Source organism: Nipponia nippon, unplaced genomic scaffold (assembly GCF_047370975.1).
Source record: "Nipponia nippon isolate SJK-2023a ecotype South Korea unplaced genomic scaffold, ASM4737097v1 scaffold_8, whole genome shotgun sequence".
Taxonomy (NCBI): Eukaryota; Metazoa; Chordata; class Aves; order Pelecaniformes; family Threskiornithidae; genus Nipponia; species Nipponia nippon.
Window position 1 is genome coordinate 24,354,272 of NW_028262402.1, and position 20,531 is coordinate 24,374,802.

General features: G+C 46.6%; 2 protein-coding genes and 1 long non-coding RNA gene across 15 annotated transcripts in view; 2 read left to right on the forward strand and 1 right to left on the reverse strand.

The window, feature by feature from the left end:
- The window catches only part of LOC148050518 (phosphorylated adapter RNA export protein-like), a 28,302-nt gene extending 18,280 nt beyond the window's left edge, over nucleotides 1–10,022 (forward strand). For 6 of the 13 annotated variants that reach the window (XR_015700903.1, XR_015700902.1, XR_015700901.1 and 3 more), the window contains one exon: nucleotides 4,431–6,989. Coding sequence is in view for 6 of the 13 variants with exons in the window: in XM_087741234.1 (XP_087597360.1) it covers nucleotides 8,605–8,787 (183 nt within the window). In the remaining 7 variants the exon portion in view is untranslated. The other 7 variants (XR_015700905.1, XM_087741235.1, XM_087741238.1 and 4 more) reach the window with 7 other exon arrangements.
- On the reverse strand, nucleotides 424–4,410 carry LOC148050519 (E3 ubiquitin-protein ligase Topors-like). Its single transcript, XM_087741250.1, has one exon. It carries the CDS (start codon nucleotides 1,442–1,444, stop codon nucleotides 425–427), a length of 1,020 nt encoding a protein of 339 aa, XP_087597376.1. The 5' UTR covers nucleotides 1,445–4,410; the 3' UTR covers nucleotide 424.
- A 1,333-nt stretch (nucleotides 10,023–11,355) lies between the features above and the next one.
- Nucleotides 11,356–19,719, forward strand: LOC148050520 (uncharacterized). The gene is made up of 3 exons (XR_015700992.1): nucleotides 11,356–13,359; nucleotides 16,607–16,706; nucleotides 17,323–19,719. It is a non-coding gene; the product is annotated as an uncharacterized LOC148050520 (long non-coding RNA).
- The last annotated feature ends 812 nt before the right edge of the window (nucleotides 19,720–20,531 follow it).

Consider the following 20,531-nt stretch of genomic DNA (forward strand, 5'->3'; position numbering starts at 1 on the left):
CTTCTTGGGGCTCCTGCCTTGGCAGGGTACGACCCTAGGTTGATGCAGAGAGCGGCACCAAGTCGTGACTCCGCACAGGAGGAGGGATTTGGGTGCTGCCATAGCAAGGCTGCACCGGGCACTGCAGGCTGGTAGGAGAGCAGAGCCCCGGGACGTGGGGGCAGAGGGTGTGGTGAGGAGGAGGCCAGCCCTGGGGTGATGAGTGGTGGGGCAGGGGCTGGTGCTGGAGACCTCCGCAGCTGGAAACATCTGCCCCGGGACTGGCTGCAGAGATGCAGGTCTGGAGCTGGGCAGCCCTTGCCTTTGGGCAGTTTGTTTTCCGTGATGGATCTAGCCTACTGAGAGCCTCCGGGTTGACATCTGTGTTGACACGTGCCGCAGCTCCTGGCCCCGCCCTGGTTTTGGCAGCTCCTGAGGCCCCACTCTAGTTCTGCCGGCGGGGTGGCCTCTTGGGGGGCTGGCAAGAGTCGTGGGAGGTGCCGGCCCTCCTCTTCGGGGGTCTCCGTGGCCCCCCAAGGGAGCGGTCCCTGCCCCGGCTGGCACTGGAGGGACCTGCCACAGCCTCCCCCGGATCCTCGTGCCGCTCTTCCTGCTCCCCGGGGGTGGGAACGGGGGCATCACGGGGGCTGCTGGGACCCCCACGAAGAGCAGCGCTTGAGGTGCCGGGGCGCTCCTCTTCATCAGCTCCCACAGGGCTGCCGGAGGGGGCTGGGCCAGGGGCAGGAGACCCACTTTGGGAGGCAGCAGGACGAGTGGCCACCGTGGGGCTGCCCTGCCGCTCCTCGGCAGCATGGCCGTCCTGGAGGCCCAGCAGTCGGTGGGCCTCCCCGCTGCAGCGTTGCACGGCGACATTGATAAGCTGTTGGACAAATGTCGCCGCGCGATTCCGGAGGCTGACCTGCAGCAGCCGGACCAGGACCTCTTCATCCAGGCCAAAGAGGCCCAGGACGGACAGGATGAGGTCCTCCATCACGACGGCCGTTGAAGGCTCCTCCGCAAATATCAGCCCCAGCTGCTGTTGCAGCCAGGGCAGAAAGCGTTGGAGGAGGGCTGGGTGGTCGTCGAAAAGGGATGCCCAGGTGTTGGGCTGGAGGCCGCCCACTGGAGCCCGGGGCACCTCCTCCACCGCCAGCGGCTGGGGTGTTACAGGGCGAGGGGGGCTGTGGGGGGCTGGATGCCCGCGCCCTCCTCCAGCCTGGCGGGTGCCGGCCGACGCTGATGCCAGCCCAGACGGTCTGAGGACGACCTCCTCAAAGTCATCGTCAGCCCGCACCGAGTGCACGATGGACTGCACTCTCCTCTTGCAGAGGGGGCACTCGGGCTTGCTGTTGGCCCACCGCAGGATGCATGCGTAACAGAACTGGTGGAGGCATGGCATGACATAGGCAGCATCGTCCCAGCTGTCCAGGCATACTGGACAGCGGGTGTGCAGCTCTGTGGCCATGCTCTCCACTCCCTGCGGTGGGCTGCGGGGAGCTGGGGATGACAAACTGCTCCCTCTCTTTGGCGCTGCAGCAGCTGGTGTCACGCTAGAAAAGGGAGAGAGGCCACGGTCATTGGCTGGTCCAGGGAGGGGCGGAAGAGATGCCCAGGTCCCTCTAAGAAGGAAACCCTCCCAGCTCCCGAGAGTGAGGTTTCTCCACCCAGCTCACCTCTGCTGCCGCAAGCGCACCTCCTGGGTGCCCCGGCCGCCTGAAGCTGGCAGGGCCGGGGATAATCCTTCGATGGCTCTGGGTTGGTCACGGAGAGCTGCAAGCAACGACTCCGCAACCAGGACACCAGCACCAAGGCTTCGCTCAACACTCCAGCCTTGCGACCTGCTCAGCCGGAGTGCGGGCACAAACCAGCTGGGTGGGACTCGGCACCCGGATACCAGCAGCGAGCAGCACCTGCTCGCAATCCATCGCTAGGTGACATCACAGTCCATCCCTCGGTGACAACAGAACTCATCACTTGGGGACTTGGTGATAACAGAACGGGGGATGTCATGATGGGCCGTCCTCACCATGGCCCTTGCCCCAGCAGCGCTGTGGCCCTGAACACGCATCTGGGCTTACCACAACACCACTGCCCACTCCATCCCCCCAGCTCTTGTCTTGGTGCTCAGCAGCGGTGTTTCACGTCAGTCACCAAGGCCTCGGCCGTGGCTTGCCAGGGCCCCGTCACGTCACTCTGGCCATGGCAGACATCTCCAGTGGTTCGGGACGTGACGATGTTGGAATGCCTTGCAGCAGGAGATAGTCCCTTTTTGGTATATTACATTGGTACTAGCTGTTTCCTAGTTAACCTCGGCACCGTAGTGACACAGCTCAGATTCAGGAGAGGGTGTATCAAACTAGGGTCAGAATTGAGCCCTAAGTTCCCACCAGGAGAAGAGAGGAGCTAACAGACTGGAAACCCTACAGCTGAGCTCTGCAGAGAGGGGCAAACAGCAATAGTACCTGTGACAGAAGAGTTGTCACGGCAAGCTCCTTAGGCAGCTGGATTTTATATCAACCTATAAATGAAAGCGTTTCCAGTAGGTGATGGTAGATACTTTACAAATACTTCACAAATTGAGAGCACCTTTTGCTGACCCTAAGCCCAAATATTATACTTCACAGCACTGAAATCCCCATTTATCACCTTGGCAATAGAGAAGTGAAATTATCCTGATTCAGTTGATTGATTTAATCATTACATGTAAAATCACTTTGGGAAGGTGCTTGCTCCGAGTCCTTCAAAGATGTGCACGGTTACAAGACTAAGCGCTTCCGACAGCTTGCACGAGAAGCAACGCGTGTGTTTCCTCTCTCTTGTTTATAGGCAGTGTGCACAGGACAGGGTTTTATGGGCAGAGCTGTCACACAGCCGGAAACAAGGAGGATTGAAATCATGTTTTAATATTGCCTGTGATGGTGTCAGAGCACTTACAAAGAACAGCTCTGGTTCACTTGAGCTGTCCCCAAGTGAAGGTGGTCTTTTCCTGCTAGGAGCAAAGGAGACACAAGGTGGTTTTGAGAACCTCAGGTGTCGCAATGAGTTTAAGAAAAAAAAGGTTGTTACAGGCTTATTTGTGCCATCCAGAGGCTTGAAGTTTTTACTTTACATCTTGAGAGTACTTGTTTCTGAGAGTTATTTGCATGTAACTATACTCCAATTTGTCATTTAAAACTAGTCAAATTCAGGCAACCGTAAATCTCCTTTACAGCAGGTTCCTTTTACGTACACTGCCTGGACTTGAGTAATGTTAAAGATATGGCATAGGAATCAAGTACCTTCTGTAGCAATACGTCTCTGAATGCTATTTCTGTTTGTAGTGCTTTGGAATCAGCAAAACCAGGTTAAAACCTGCACTGCAGTTGCATGGTATTTTACTGCAGGGGCTCCTGAATTTGTGTCACATTATCACACTGTAGCATCTGGAGAAAAGAAGGTTTATTCAAATACCACATGTCCACACTGTGCTTTGTTCAAAACAGCAGCCTGCGGTTTGGGGAACGTCACTGTCAAAGGATATAGGGGCTCTTCCTTGCTGTGCTACATGTGTCAGACAGGGGCTCTTCCTTGCCATGCTGAATTTGTTGTCATGTGTAGCTCGAACTGAGTGCAGCAATTATGCGTGCACGTGGGGACTGTTGCCAAATGCAGAAAGCTGTATTACCCTGCTGCAGAGGAGAAGGCATTGATCTCTGTTAATACGTAGTCCTGGGGTTTGGCACGACTGACAGACATCTTGCTATTTATAATCAAAACTCAGAGTGCTTTTATTTTTCCTCCCTGAAATAAATCACCTGGGGTAGAATGCACTGGACGTGGGCCCACGGCTGTTGATCAGGCAGAACGCCCTTTGAAATCAACCAACTCTTTACTTAGGTGAAACACCGGTAACTTCGTCCCAGTGCTTGCCAATTACGTCCCTTCAGCCTCTTCCCTGCTTTATTCTCCTGCGTGGTGCTTTAATCCTTTACTAGTCCTAGTAACACACCCATGGTGAAACCGTCTGATAATGGAACTACTGAGAGCAAAAGAAAAGTGTGAAAATATCGCAAGTCTGGCCTTGGAGCCTGTAGTAACCTCTCAAAAATGCCACTGCTGCTTGTTGCAAAGCTGTGGTGTGTTCTTCTGATGCTTGTCTCCTGCAGCTGGCGAGAAAGCAGAAGGCTGACATAAGCTCTCAGTTTTGTTGTGTGACTAGCCTAAAGGAAATGAGGTTGTGTGCTCACACCTGGTCTGGAATGGATTTGTTTTGCTGTGTAAGGTGGCAGCACACAGGTGCAGTACTAGTGAAAACAGGTGAGGTAAAGCGGTACCAAGGGTGAAGGTATTGGAGGGGATAATATATAAGGACAGAGCACTATGGGGTGCTTTGCGCTGTAAAGTAGTCACTCTCATGCTTTTTCTTCCTCTGCTCTGTGTTTGAGTTGCATGCTTCAACTTTGTCGTTCCAGCTGCTCTTTGATGCCCGTCGTTTGCAGGTCTCGATCTACCCATGGCCAAGGACTGGAACATTGCAATAACTGAGAAAAATGAAACACCTGTCGAAGTCAGCCCTGTGGTAAGGAGAGGTCTGCTACAAGGACAGCAGCTTACAGTAACACTATAGGGGAATGCAAAAGAAAAAAAGCTCTGTAGATCAGGATTGAGCCTCCCTTTGGAAACGTTTCCTATCACGAAAGGATCTGGCCCCAAATTCCTTAAAATTCCCTCTCTTAAAATGAGAAAGGAAGCATGTGAAAATTCACCTGTCTTCAGGACTGCCATGTTCTTGATCTGTTAATGCTCAAGTGTAGCATTGGAGTGGAGGAGAAACCCCCCTGAAGTGTGGTGCCCCACCTCCTCCACACACCGTACTGTGATGTGCTGGAGGACTCTTGCAAGGTTTGCCCCATCTTCATGTCACGTGCTCTTCTGACACTTCTGACACCAAAGTTGAGGAGAACAATAACATCCTGTTTTCTTTGCCAAGTGTATCTTCTGCTTAAACAATTCTTGGCCCTTCTCTCAGGCTCCATCCTCTTTTTAATGTTTCCGCTTCTGCATTTTAGAATAGCATGTGCGATTTTCTGACCCAGCCCTTTTTAAAGGTATTATTTGACTAACCTCCCTCTGCAGTGACCTGAGCAGCTGAGTTTGTGTTTCTTACCTACTGTAGGGTGGATATGCCACAATGATTCTTGTGGCTAACGAGGAGCAGCACAATTAGAGGACTGTCACCTTCAAATGCACATTAGGAGCTGGACATAAACCAGCATTGTTCCCTCGACATAGTAGATTCACAGGTTTTAGGGCCAGAAGGAGACATTATGATCAGCATGTCTGGCTTCCCAAGTAAAAAAGACCTCAGAAATTCACCAAGCGAATCCTGTGTCAAGGCCAATAACACCCACTGGAACTGGAGCATATGTTACCGCTTTTTATTGCCTGGCTTTTCTCTCTCTTAGGTCTTTATCAGTTATTCAACTTGTCAGGCATTTTCACCTTTGGAAAGAGAAAACGTTTTCAGTGCCTGACCTCCATCCTTGTAGACTAACGGTCTGAAATGACACTGCTGCCTTACCTACCATGCTCCAAGCCTCAAATTCTGTTATTTTGTTTCCCCTTGGCATATTGCTGGGTGCAAGTGTTTGGTCGAGTTTTGTTCCTCAGCATGATTTTCTCCCCAGAGAAGATCACACTGCTGCTTAAGTAATGGCCTTGTGCAGTCCCTTGTGCGCTGAATGGGAATTACTGACGGGCCAGGTTACATCTGTGGTTAGGACTAGCTTACTGTGACCAAAGAAAAGATTTTTTAGCTCACATCAAGGGCCCAGAAGAGAAGCTCCCGCCGTGACGCTGCTGACTCTTTGTACTGGTTTTGATAAGGGTAGTCAGCTTAGCCGTGTGGCTGGTAATATGACCTGTGGGGCGCACAGATCAAGGCTTTCTTACAGCAGTTCCAGAAGGTCACTCCCGAGCAAATGGCTCTGGTTATTGGTTTGCAATCCTCTCGTCAATTTTTTGCCTTTTGATTCTTGCCTTCAATTTGATAACCTTTCTCAGGCTTTCTTTGCAATGCGTTGAAACAAACAGCATAATTTGAACAGAACAAAGTGCCTACCTGAGAGTGTATCATATACTTCTCTTTTAAATCAGACTTTTAGCAGAGCCTGTTCAGAATACCCAAAGCTCAGAACTCAGCCTGTGGCACCAGATCCACCCCTGTGGATTAGTGTCAGGATCACAGGGACAAAGGAAGCTGCTCCCTGTCACTGCCTTCACTGCCAGGGCGTTACTCTGTCGTATTTCTGTGGGCTCTGATTGACTCTGCAAGGCAGCTCAATGACTAGTTGAACTGCACGTGAAAGTTCCTGACTTGAAAAGTATATCAAGCCTTTCCCTCCAGCGCACTGGCTGCCTCAAGGCCCTGAGAAGCCACTTACATTTCAATGCCTGACAAAAATAGTCATGACACATGGGAAAAGGAAGCCTACGAAGGGAATAACATGGCAGTTCTGGTTCCTGTGCTTACAGCCGTGTGCCATATTCAGTGATACTGTGCAGAACGACCAAATGCTGCTCTCTGGTGAAGAGGTCAAGTTTTATCCCTTTTAAAACTTTATCTGCATTGGTCAGCATAACTGAGAACGCGCTTGCTGATTAAAATACACAGCCAACTTTTTAAAAAAGGATGCAGTTATTCATCTAAAAGATGTCATGTACCAATAAGCTGCACTATTTCACTGTGAACAAAGGAAAATACTTATTTCCTCCTGCAAATTTTAATTTTTCTACCTGCAAGTATTAATTCATTTTTTCTCTGTTTTATCCAAGAAACCATATGCAACTATGATTCAACTGATAGATAGACTTTGGGAGGTTTGGGGTTTTGGGGGTGTAGGTTTTTGGTTTGGTTTTGGTTTTGGTTTTGGTTTTGGTTTTGGTTTTGGTTTTGGTTTTGGTTTTGGTTTTGGTTGGGTTTTTTCCCAAATGCTGGAACAAGTGGCCCAGAGATGTTTGCGTCCCTCTTCCCTCCAGGCCCTTCACCATGGGACTCTGCCAAGCAGATCTTTGAAGAGGCCAAAGTTTGCTCTCCTGAAGTCCAGGCATGTATTTTTCCTGCAGGTCCTACTGGTGTGCTTTGTGGTCCAAAAGTGATTGGGGGTTGGTCCTCTATTCAGGCAGGGCCTCTTTTCCCTGCCCTGACTGCCACGGGGCCTGGCATCTCCAAGGGCAAGGCCAGGACAAGGGGCCCTGCACGACCCAGGGCCAGGCCCCATGGTACTCAGCTCTGGGGAAAGAGGCCCTGCACAAGCCGAGAAAGATGGACATGCTGCTGCCATTGAGCACAGGCTTTCTTCCCACTCTTCCAGATCCAGCCTTGGCACCGGCACTTTTTCTTCGCTACTTGGAAAGGACCCCTCTTTTGGCAGATGGGCGCCATCAGGTCCCCAGTGCCCCTCACCACCACCCCCACCCACCCCACCCCCCCATTGCATGCTCTCTGCAGGACTTCCCCCAGCATGAAAGCTTGGAAAATAGCTTTTACGAAAGCTACTTCACATTTTTGACTCGCATCTTCTCTATTTTGGTGTTCTTTCCAGTTCTTCCATGGTGTGTCTCATCCGCATAGTAGATGGTGGCCATTTTAGAGCAGAGGCTCCTTTGCACAATTATTTCATGTAGCGCCATGGACCTTACACTTTGGGCTTCCAGGCACTTACCATAACACAGGCGCAGGGCAGTGTTGCACTGACGCCCCGCTGTGATATTAAAACCGCTAAGGAATGTGAAGATGTAGCTGGTATCTCCAGTTGTGCTTTGCGGTAGATTTTCCACAGCACACCCACGCATTGGAAGAAGTGAAATAGTTGATGAGGAAAGTGATGGGCAAAGGCTGAAGCAGTGCTGTGGTACGTAAGGGGAATCTCTTTAGTATACAGTTTGTCCAGCATCCCTGAAAATTAGCAGTACTGTGTAATTACGTAATAAGCACTTCACAGATTTTGCTGGTCTTGACTAACCAGCAGGTTACACTCCATCTTTATCTGCTAATGAGTACACTTCCCCATTATTCAAAGATACACCATAAGTCCCCAGACCATACGTTTTCATACTACGCAGATTTTTGGAGGAAGTGTTGCTGCAGCAGAATCTATGCCAGGAGCAGGCCATTATAGTAATGCATTTTCTCCCAAGTGACTCCACCTCACTCCCTGGCCATCGGTGACTGCGCAAGTGCTTTCTTCTCAGGAAGACATATCATCTCCAGTTGAAGATACCACGTGAGGTAGAACTTAATGTATCCTGCCATCACCACCTCCCATGATTGGGTTTCCTTATTTGCAAAACTGCATGTCTTGCTTTAGGTTCAACTGCGTCTGTTGCCAGTTCCACCTACTCAGCTGCACTTGGCAAACTTCCTTCCTAGTTTTAGGGACTTCGCTGTCATGCTGAAAGCAAAGTGTTGATCTCTTTAATAGGCTAGTGTATTCATTGTTATTCCAGTTTCCAACGCTTACATGCGACTCACATTTAATTTCTATTGTCATTCACAGGCACATGTGTGTATCTGTAACAACCTCAAGAGAAAAGCAGGAATCTGTTAGGAAATGCTGAAATCGTAACTGCTCTGGTTTGTTTCAGATACCACCTACCAAAGCCACCCAGCTTGTCCTAAACCCATTTGGAGGACAAAACTTGGCAAGAAACCTGACCTTAACTTTTTGTCCTACAACCCTCTCTTCATTTCCTGGGTCTGCCCTTGGCTTAAGCTCCTTTTTGCTGTCACTGTCTGAGCTGCTGTTACATAAGAAAAAGCTACAATAAAGGTGGATTTGAAGACCTACCCAACAGAACTTGACCGGCCGCGACCTCGCCTGTACAAGCGGGTTTGCTGTTAGAAGAAACCAGACCAAACCGGCTGAAAGCAGCAAAGTTCCAACAAAATCGTGCAAACTCGGCTAATAAGTATGCATTAAGTGCACTTACACGGGGGGTTCGCGTGTACAAATACTCAGAAGTGAATGGTAACAGGCGATATCATGGTGATGTAAACTGTAAAAATTAATATAGCACTAGTCTGCAGATTGCACATAAGGAATCAAGAGTTGTAACACTGGGTCCTTTTTGTGCTCCCAGCCGAGAGGCACCTCTATTACCAGCAATAAAAAGGGGTTTCAGCTAGTGTGTACTTCTGCTGCCTTCTTTCCAGTACCCGCACATGAACTGGGAGAGAAGAAAAATGCAAGCAAATCCATTTCGGTAACACTGCTGCTGACCTGACTCTCTTCTAGTCATGCAGGACAGTGACTCTTTTCTCCTAGCTGTGTTCAGGGCCACAATTTCTTCTTAGAATGGCATAAAGTTGGAGGCTTTGCTGAGCTCAATGACAATTGAGCCATAAGTTTTCATACCAACTCAAATTGAGAATATGTAACTAAGGGAAGTGGAAACGGATTTCTTTGGGTTTCCTGCTAGTAATATTCTGTGGGACAATTCCAGTTCACACATGGTGGGGAAGGAGAATGTTAAAACTTTGGAGGGGATCAGAAATATTTTGTGTTTAGCCTCAACAGGACCCAAACCAACTTTCAAACTTCTCGGAATATCAATATACTTATTGGCATTTAAAAACAGAGTAGGGATTTTTTCCTTAAAAATACCAAAACTGAGAATTTCAGCATTTTCAAGTAAGAAATAAAACATTCAAGGAAGTCGGTGTGAAATCATGAAACATGCCATTTTGGCAACTCCAGTGTTTCCTCTGATTTGACCCAACTCTGCCATTTACCCAAACTTTTCATCCTTCAGCTACAGGATAGCATTTCCCCTACTCAGTACCTCTCTTTGCTTTCAGCTACGATCCCAAAAGCACACACTTTTCAGCGAGTGTATTCTTCCTCTGCTCACAGTCAACACAGTGGAAAGCAGCATTCACACAGTTGAGGTCTTGTGCTTGTTATTCATTGTCGTAATGATTTAGAATGACAACAGCACTCTACAAAGGTGTGAATTTCCCCCACTTTCATCTTTGAGATTACAATAAAAACTCTGGATGCTCACCGCTTTTTGTGCTCACTGATCATTGGGCAATGATTAATGGGATGAAATTTAACAAGTCCAAATGCCAGATTCTGCACCTGGGATGGAGTGCCACCAGGCACAAATATAAATTTGGAGAGGAGCGGCTGGAGAGCAGCCCTGCAGAAAAGGATCCAGGGGTGCTGGTCGGCAGCAGGCTCAATACGCGTCAGCAGTGTGCCCTGGCAGCCAAGAGGGCAAACCCCATCCTGGGGTGCATCAAACACAGCCTAACCAGCCCGTCAAAAGACGTGCTTATCCTGCTGTATTCAGCGTTGCTGCGGCCTCACCTTGAATACTATGGGCGGTTCTGGACCCCACAGTTTAAGAAGGCTGTGAAGGTCCTTGAATGCAGCCAGAGGAGGGCAACAAAGCTGGTGGAAGGGCTGGAAGGCATGTCCTGTGAGGAGCAGCTGAGCACCTTGGGCTTGTCTACTTGCAGAGAAGGCGGCTGAGGGGTGACCTCATTGCTCCCTACAGCTTCCTGAGGAGGAGAAGTGGAGAAGGAGGTGCTGATCTCTTCTCCTGGGATCCAGCAACAGGATACGTGGGAATGCTTCAAAGCTGCTGCAGGGGAGGTTTAGACTGGACGTTAGGAACCATTGCTTTCCCGAGAGGGTGGTCAAACACTGAAACAGGCTTCCTAGAAAGGCGGACGATGCTCCACGCCTGTCAGTGCCTTAAAAAGAGGCATTTGGACAATGCCCTTAATAAGAGGCTTTAAGTTTTGGTCAGCCCTGGAGTGGTCAGGCAGGCAGACTAGATGACTGGTTTAGGTTCCTTCCAACTGCAACTATTCTATTCTCTTCTTTTTTTATTCTGTTCACTTTAAAGGTTTTAACAAACAACAGTGAAAATAAAAAGGAATAACTGCACCAGCTCAGACAAGCATGCAGCTCCCTGTAACTGGGGGCAGACAAGTCCCTTTGTAGGTGGTCCTTTTACTTGAATGTTGGTTGAGTAAAGCTCCTGCTTATCTTGATGTTAGGAAGCAGGAAGTGGGTAATTCAGGAAAGGATGAATCAGTAACTCTTTCTTTCATTGCCATGTTCTCAGCCTCTGCTGACTTCAGGGGGAACTTTGACTGAAAGGTTTCAACATCTGGTACAGCACGGAAGTAACCACTAATGGTATGAATTTTTAGTAACCTAGAATGGTTTTATTTTTTTAAATTCAAGATGGTGAGACCACAGCCATGAGCCCAAGTCTTGAAGTCACATGCCCTCTACTGGCCATGAACTGGTTTTCTTAGTGTTAAAAGTAAGGCATTTAGTATTCTGCAGAGTTGGTTCTAAGCAAAACTCACGTTTATCTGCAATCTTCTTTTTTTTTTTTGTTCAGTTGCTGTCTTGCAAAGCAGGTCAAATTATTGGGACTGGCTTAACCTACTCCTGTGATTCAACAGGTGGGGTTTTTTTGCAGAATGTTCTTCATACTGTGTGTCTGTCAGGAAAGGAAGGCAAACAATTACTGTGTCAGGAAAGAAAGCAGAAAATTATTCTTTGGCAGAAAACGGTTCTCATTTCTGTGACCGTGTAGCTTAATGCCCATGCTAAAATCAGGGCCAAGTTATGAAGAAGCTATGCAATATCCTCGTACAAATGTGTCCTGAAAAGCTTATGACCATGACAGAAACAGAGAAAACATGGGACATGCCCAAGGTCATAACAGAAGAAAAGTCTGTGATAAGGTCAGGATTTCAACCCAAATTTAATGAGTTTTCATCGCCTGTGACAAGTGAGACAAAGTCAGACTCTAAGGTGCCTGCACTTCAGTTAGGGAGAGTGGAAGCGTGCTTATTCATGTGAACTACGAATGCACGAGGACATTCCCCTTCCTGGAGCACTTAGGTGACTTTGCCTTCTAACGCACGGCCACAACTTACTGCCTCTTTTCCTCGAGACACTCCTGGCATGCAGCTGTCTTCACTGGCCGAAGGGCAAGTTTGTCACCACAGAGCATCTCAACGAAAGCAAGCAGAAGAGCTCTTGCACTTCTTTAGCTGACGAACGCTCTGCTTAAAAGCAGCTGTGCTCTGAAGAAACGTAGGAAATTATGAAATGTCAGGGACTTGGGGATGGGTGGTGAGCTTGTAGCCAAAAGCTTCTTTTTCATAGCTTATCATGAAATCCATTAGTGGACCTCTGCAGTTTTGTCTGTATGCCAGCCGGATTGGAAATTGTCGGTTGGGAGGTGAAGAACAGATCTGAATCCTCCAGGGTTATGGTTTTAGAGTCACAGCAGCTTAAAAGGCCACAGACCTCATGCACGGTGGCAGCTCATCAAATACACCTTTCAGCTTCTACAAACCAATACGGCTACAGGTCAGGTTTCCATGGGAACCCTATGTGAGTTACCTGCTCAGACGTCACTCAGTGTTTTTTAGCGTTATTATTAGTTTCTCCAAAATGGGATTGGGCTACTCACCTTCCTTTGGCCCCATGGCAATTCCAGGCATGACAACCACAGTCTTTTCTTGTACACGTTGACATCCCCTAAACAATATCAAAGCTCCGCACAATGCTGAAAATCATGAGGAACCATTCCTTTGGGGGCTGCTGCCAAGAGTTTCCACCGACCTCCTGAGCTTCTTTTGTCCTGGAGCAGACGGCTGACCGTAGCAAGGGTGCAGCATGCACTCTCTCTGTTCACAGCACTGCAGAGAGGTCGGCAGACATACCACTCTGTGCTGCTTGGGCTGGGCCCTAACTGTCCCGGAGACTGCCTACCCAGACAGCTGTTTTCAGCTGTGAGGGCTGAGCTCACCAGAGGTGAGCCATCTCTGGTCTGAGAGCTGTTTAACAACTGTTAGGCATGCAACACTACAGCCCGTCTGAGGAGGATTTACTGAGTGGAAGAGGCTTGTACCCTACTCCTGGGCTGTTAGCCCAGCCTGTTAGAGCCTCGTATAACCTGGGAGATACTTCAGGAGAGAGAGGCTGCACAAAGGCTTCCCTGACAGGGCTCTGGTGTCCTGCTGCGTTTGTAGAACCAGCCTCCTAGACACCTATACCCACTTGTTACCCTTCTTTGAACTATTTTGGCCTGGGTTTGTCCAGTACAGCTCTTTGCGTGTGGATTTCCCCTTTACTGCCTGGGGAAGGGTGTAAGGATTGACCAGCAGCCTGTCTTGGACTTCACTAATGCTCTCGAGAGACGGGTGTAAGGATTGACCAGCAGCCTGTCTTGGACTTCACTAATGCTCTCGAGAGACAGGCAGCGAGATAATCCTATTCTCGCTGTGCTGACCAAGCAGTCGTCAGAGTATGAAAAATTCCTGGAGCAGCAGCAGCGGCGGCTGTCTTACATCGTCTGAATGTAAGTCTGTGTTATTTTTCTCATGGATTAAATCTGTTCTTTAATTGTGACTTCCAAAAGCAGGAATGGGGTGGGTTGGGGGGGGGGGGGGGGTCAGCTGTAAAAGCCAGTCTCCAGAATAACTGGTAAGATATTGTTTTCATGGAAAGCACAGGCATGTAACAGCAGATGCTGTAAGACAGCATGTACAGGACAGTGGAGACAGAGGAGGGAGAAGCTTAAAAGCAGTGCTTGCAATTCTTCTTTCAGCAGAAGCCCTTTCAGAATGGTGCAGAGAAAGGCAGCAAACTCTTACAAGGTACTGTGAACAGGTATCATGCATTCCAGGACGTTTTCTTCTTAGGGAGAGAAGCCCCAGCCCCACTTCTGCCACTGGACCCTGCAGTCAGGCTTGTACACCCCTGGGATTGCTGGGGCCCCCTCTGAACAAGCAGTGTCCGTCCCTGCTGAGGTCCTCGCAAATGTGCGTGAACTCCCTCAGACCAGGTTTGAGGGTCACAGCCTCAGCTTGGACATAGGACGTATGAGCCTGACAGCTGACAGTCCAGTTCTGTCCAAGAAACTTTCCCTGGATCAAGTAACCTACTTGAAGGCAGAGACGTGTAATTTTACCTTCTAATTTAGAAAAGCTGTTGTCTTGCCTTCCTGCCACTCTAGCATGCTTTTTCTAGGAAACGCCATCTTCACATCACTTCTTCATGAGAAACACAATCTCCTTGTTCCAAGCTGGTAGTGGTGCCCTCGTAACAAAATTAGCACACCCTTTTTCTAGAGCTTCTGCTTTGTGAGTTCACTGTGTGATACAGAACAAATTTGTCAAGACACATGGCTTTGAAAGGTTTCTCAGTAGAGTTGCACATTACTTTCACCAACAGAAGAAACATGAGGTTGGGTAAACTGACACAACATTTACACACTTTTTGCTGTACCTGTCTCCTGTTCATATTCTCTTTTGGGGTTCAGATGGTGACCTTCTGAAGTGAGGATAGCTGAAGATAGTTTCTGTGGCAAATTTCTGTGTCTCTGTCTCCTGGGTGGAGACACCTATTTGTTAAACTGGAGCCTGCAGTATGAAAGCTTTTGGTGGTACCTTGGTGACATTTTGGTGGCAGGTTATTGAGCACCCTGGGAATAAGTCACAACCCTTGAACCGGGAGGTCAATCTTCTAAGTCAGCACAGAAGAAGAGGACTTGTTGGGTGGGCTAAGGAAAGCAGCCCTCAGAGTTCCACCTCAGAGGTCACTCAGGTCATTTTCTTGCTTTCATTAGCAATGCAGTCAATCACGCACACTCTTGGTAAACACAACTTCTATTCTTAGGAGCTTAAGCTCCTTGCAAAGCAAAGCAACAGAAATAATGAAGAGTGAAATCAACTGCTGACTAAGTTCTGGCTTTGTGAAAGGGGAGAGGGAGGGGTTCAGCATATTCTGCAGAATCATTCAAAAGGCTAGGAGTGGTGCTAACACCAATCGTTTCATACGAATTATACTTCTCACTGGTCCAGTGTTTCATGTTAGTTGCTTTCTTCAAAGCGGATTCTGAGCGGTTGAAAAATTCCGGTCATGTACTTTGCTTTAATTAACCTTTGCAGTTCTGAAAACAACTGAGAAATAAAAGAAAACAGTTCCAAGGATAACCTTGAGTAACTTCTTCAGGGACAAGTATATCCATAGATGTACACAGAAGAAAATGCATAAATAAGATACTGAGCCTGTGGAATTAAAACAAAGGAATCCAGGAAACGCAAAGGTTAAAGTTACCGACCTCTCGTTGTCTCCCATCCTCTACTGCCTCTTCAGTTTGTTCGAAGGTGGTGTGACAGTGTGTTAATCATCAGCAATTGCTGTACCTACTATCTCCCTACCAAAATAATGAAGAACTTGTACACAGTCTTTTGTCAGACTGAATAGACTCTGAGGTGGACAGTTCTGTGAGCTGCAAAGGCTTAGAATTGGAGGCAATTACCTTTCAAGAAGATAAAGTCCATCCTTGAAGAGGCATCATAATCAAAACATTCCAGCAAAAAAGAAAAGAAAAAAATGAGGTTAGCTGCTCTTGCTGTTGAAAACAATGTCAAAATTGCCGATGACTAAAACAGAAACACAAATGGACCTTCCCGAGCAGTCATTTCCCCAGAGAGCACAAGATAATCAAGATGAAGCAACAGTGCTCCAAAGAAAGCTTCAGAACTCTAGGAAACTGAAGAAACGACAAGTTTAAATTGAACACACAGCTTGTTAATACTTGACTTCTATGGCACTACTACTTTTATTCACCACTGTAAGTTCAAGGCATCCAGTTTGTTGCTACAAAAAAAAAAAAAAGATAGATAGATAGATATATATATATAAATCCTCCTTGGTTTTTAGTGAAAGAGCCAAGTCACACAGACACAGGCAAAATCAATGTGATTCCTTAAAGATAACATGCTTAAACATCGATAGCAAGATACCTATTTAACATGAAGAGGAGACAAGCCTTTGTCTAGCTTGAAAAAAGGTGTACTTGACATGGCACACTGGGTTTTTCTGAAGATTCTACATATGCTTCTGAACAATGGAAATCTAGCCTTACAAAAGCCAACATGCCTCTGAAAACTGAAATTTAGTCCTGCTGAAGCCAACAGGAAAAAAATAAATAAACCCATCTCTTTCAAGGAAAAGGCAAGGAAGATGAAACTTACGTGTTAATGCCTCTTAAAAAGTGAAAAGAGCTCTGGAGTGAAATGAAATGTGACCAAAACTGTATTTTCACTGACAATGTTTACATTTTCATTATCTAAACTAAACAACTGCCTATTCCTCCCAACCTTTTCACAATGTAATGAACACTGATACTTCAAAAGTCTTCTCAAAATAGTTTAAACAGCTACTTTTAAGACATAAGTCCTTCTTTCTCCCACTCATATGTATAAGAACATACATACATATGTTCTCATACACAGAATAACAAAAGGCCATACTAGAGCAGACTGACTTCTAGCCAAAATAGTCCAGAGTGGCTGTCTATGAAATTGTTTAAGCACTGGACGGATAAAGCAAACTTTCCTAGTCCTTATCGTGGCATGTGACCTATGCTCAGAGTCTGTGCTCGGATCCTCGCCCAGCCAAAGCTATCTCTGAGCTGATAATAAGGTATCTTTGAATTCATAAAAGCTTTGGAGTTGTTGGGGTTTTTTTCCCTGATGTTTTGAATACCTTTTGAACACCTTTTGAACCGATCTAAATAAATCCTCTGACATTCACAGCACCTTGTGACAGAGAACGGCAGTGTGGCTGTGGGTTACCACCACCACCTTTTCTTTGTTTTGAACATGCCACACACTACCCCCATCTTCCCTCGATAAGGTAAGACGGTGAACAAATATCCCCAAAGCATCTTTCCCACTCCAATCACTATTTTACAGATCTCCGTCATGCACTTTTCCAGTCACCTTTCATTTATTATTCCTAAAGGCTTTACATTGTTGTCAGCCTTTACTCCATTTTTTCCTGCTCCTCTACATTTTGAAAGGAGAGGAAGCAGCGCAGTACCCAGTATTCAAACTGCAGATGCATTATGGACTCAAACAGTGTGAAAATTTTGGTTTCTCTGCTACATTCTTTTCTTAATAGTTCCTAACATTTCACTTGGTTTTGAACTCCATCTGAGCACTGAACTGTGTTTTCATAGGACTAGCTATTACGATGATCACCTCCGTGTCCACTGCTGTGTATGTCAAGTTGCGTGTGTCTCTTTCCCCATGTGCATCCCTCCTCATTTATCTACCCTGAGCTTCCTGACCTGGTCCTTAAACCATCTGAGGAGGTCCTTTCACAGTTACTCACGACTAGTCCTTACCTTACTATTCTGCATGGTTTAGTGTCATCTGCAAACATTGTCACCTCTTCCAGACCACTAAGATGAATGCTGTAGCTGACATGGGGACTGAGCCTGTCATGATTCACCTTTTCTTTCAAATAGATTCATGCAAAACTTGAACACTGGGACTGAAGACACGGTTCCAAGCTAACCACCTGAGCTGCTTCACGTACTCCTGTACGTCTCGCTGAAGCAGAAGATCCTGGGGCAGAAGATAAATCCATTCTACTGACATTATTCAAGGAAATGGCCGTTCACTTGTCCTCCATACCAATTTTCACCAATACATCTTCCAATTGCCTGAGTATCTCAGGGAATCATGCTGAGACAAGGACTTCAAGGCGCCACTGGTGTCCAGACTCAGCTGTAAGGTACTGAGCATGAGGCAACTGAGCTATCTACGCTACTATTCCTGAAGGTGTCAAGCTCAGTATTTTGTCTGGAAATCTTACACAGCTCAAGCCAGAAAGTTTTGTGTTGATGAGCAGAATGTGTACTATTCCTTACACACCAGAAAATACATCTGAATGATGACACAAATTTCTGATGTTTTCAGTATATTACCTGTAGACTTTCTCTATGGGACCCAAGTGGTGTTCTGCTGATACACTGCGTCCTTTTACAGAAAATTAACGAGGCCAAGAAAATCAACTTTAAAGTATACGTTTGCTGTACGTAGCTAGTGAGCAAAGGAAGAAATCCACATTTTTCCCCTCATAAATGCTACCGTCTTCCAGTTGAAACCATATTCTGCTGATGAAAGCTAATTCATAGTGCCTCCAATATCCTTCAAAGAACTTCTTTATTCCCATTTAAAAATGCATAAAAGTCAGACATATGTGCACACAGGCATACACATGTATACATACCCATTCGAGAGGCGGGCTTTCAAACTACCTTACATACTGACAGACAATAGATTCAAGGCGAGGCATGGTATCAATGAGAGTTTTAGTAATTGTAAAACATTTACATGCTGCTGCCCTGTAAGGGAGCGATTACCCCTCAACTTCATAAATCAACAAAGAAAACACACCCGCTGCTGAAGGAAAGAAATGGTCACGCCAGCTTTGAGAAGGTAATAGCAAAAGATAGAGCTGATACACTTCACACTGCAACGGCCTTGGGAATAACCCGGAGCACTCTCTGAAGCATGGTTGTGAACACAGAGCCACGCAGGGCAGAGAAATACCTTACTGCGCAGCGTACTACTGTTACGCAGAGAGCGGCATGGCGTGATTAGTCCTATACTTTCCTGAAGCTTTTGTCGTGCTGAGTGTATTTTGGATATATTCTTGCACTTCTGAAAGCCTTAATTTGCTCAGTACTTTGAAAGGGCGGCACAGTTCCACTATATGGATTTATTTGCTGTGTCACAGCCTGGACTAACAATCCTATGAATATCATCCTTATGAGGCGTCTCCTGCTCCCTGTTTGCTCGCTGCCTCAGAGAAGAACAGTCAAAGAAATTGGCTGCTATTAAATAGATACACGGAACCAAGGTTTCTTTCATTTCAGATTTTACGTTCCTGCAGGCTGTATACTTTTGAAGGGCAAGGAACGACAAGGCCTTAGCACCTTAGTGCTGAATTTTATTGAGTCACTTGCACAGCTCTCTACCACTTGGAGAGTATGGACAAGAATAACAACATATCCTGAGGTTTTTAAGTTTCCAAATCTGAGAAATTTATAGTCTCTTGAGGTCAGCTCAACTTAAGGACAGAAAGGAAGGCGCATGGGTCTAAGGGTTTTTTGGTCTTCCTGACCTAACTGGTCCTGACCACATTCTTAGTGGTAATCTCGATCCTGATGTTAGGCAAAATGAACTGTTCACACCTGCCTAGAAAACTTTCTAGTTTTAGATAAAAATGCTATACAACACACAGTTTTAGAGAAAAAGGCTAAACAACAAACAAATACCACTCAAAATGCCAGAAGGCTCAGTGATGGGGTTGTCTTGGATCCCGAGGAAACGGACGGTCTCTGGAGCCAGAACAAGGCCTCTGAAAAGCTCCATCCAAGCACTATGTGCTCAAGAAGAAAGGTAGGAATAAAAATGTTGGGAAGTCTCTCTGGCTGGAATTCAATGCAGATTTTTTTCTGCAGGAAATAACACCTTGAGCACTTTAGTACTTGGTTTACTCCATCGCCTTTGCTGACATTACCTGCAGGATGAATGTACACACTGCTCAAAGAGGTAGACCTCACTGCTTTGCTTTTCTCTCGGTTCTTTGTGCCTGCACCGTCACTGTTGGCTAAAGAGACCCAGGCGACTGGCCTGGCTAAAGAATAATCTCTTTTCTGGCTAAGCCAGTTTTCATCTGGATCATTTTCCTGATGTAGTTCTTCTGTCACCTGCCACACAAAGTCTAACGCTGTCTAAGCGAAGGCATGGAAATGCTTCTCCAGTTTGTCGTTTTGGAGATTTGCACTACTTTTATGATACAATTAGCACATCGTGTGTTGTGTGACAGGATACGCCGCGTGTTCTATGATAAAATCCGCACAGCATGGGCTATGTGACCCACGTCACGTGTTGTGTGACTGAATTCTTGTGCGGAATCCTTGTGTTTCACAGATATTTGCTATATTCATACTGCGTTGAATATTTGACCTCATTTCATATTTCGACAATACTTTGTCATATGCATATATGCACAGATATTGTACTGCTGTTGATGGAAAGAATTTAGCTTGCAATTGTTGTGAAAGTTGAATAAGGTACATATCACTGATAATTATAATACCTTTCTAATTTGCACAGATTTTCTCCTACGGGCATCATACTAACCTGCTATCCATCAGGCAGTAACCACTGGATTCCGTTTCCCGCCTGAAAGTTCTGTGAAGATTCTCTGAAGCTCCAGAGAACATCCCATCCCACACTGCCAGCTACTTACTACTTTTAACAAATGTTAATCTGAACTTAGCCTAGACTTAGAACAGCGCGGCACAATGCGTATCATTTCTTACTTACTCAATAACAGCATCCTATTTTCTCATCCTTCAAATCAAGGAGGGGGGAGGGCTACAATATCTATACAGGCGGGACCTGTCAACAGCTTCTGAAGTCTTGCAGAAAATTGTATTTCTAGGTAAGTGACACATCTTACTCTGCAGGATTGAGCCACCGCTTTTCTGCGTGGTGCCAATAGCAATAGAGCTAACAGTAGTCTGAGATACCCAGTAACAGTAAAGACCATTCCCTTGGCTTAGTTGTTCCCAGTAGGCAGATGTGGGCAGCTCCCTCCTTTCGGTGTTAATGAATGGATTTCTGCTTAGCTCTCCACTGCATGAGGAGCCTCACTGCC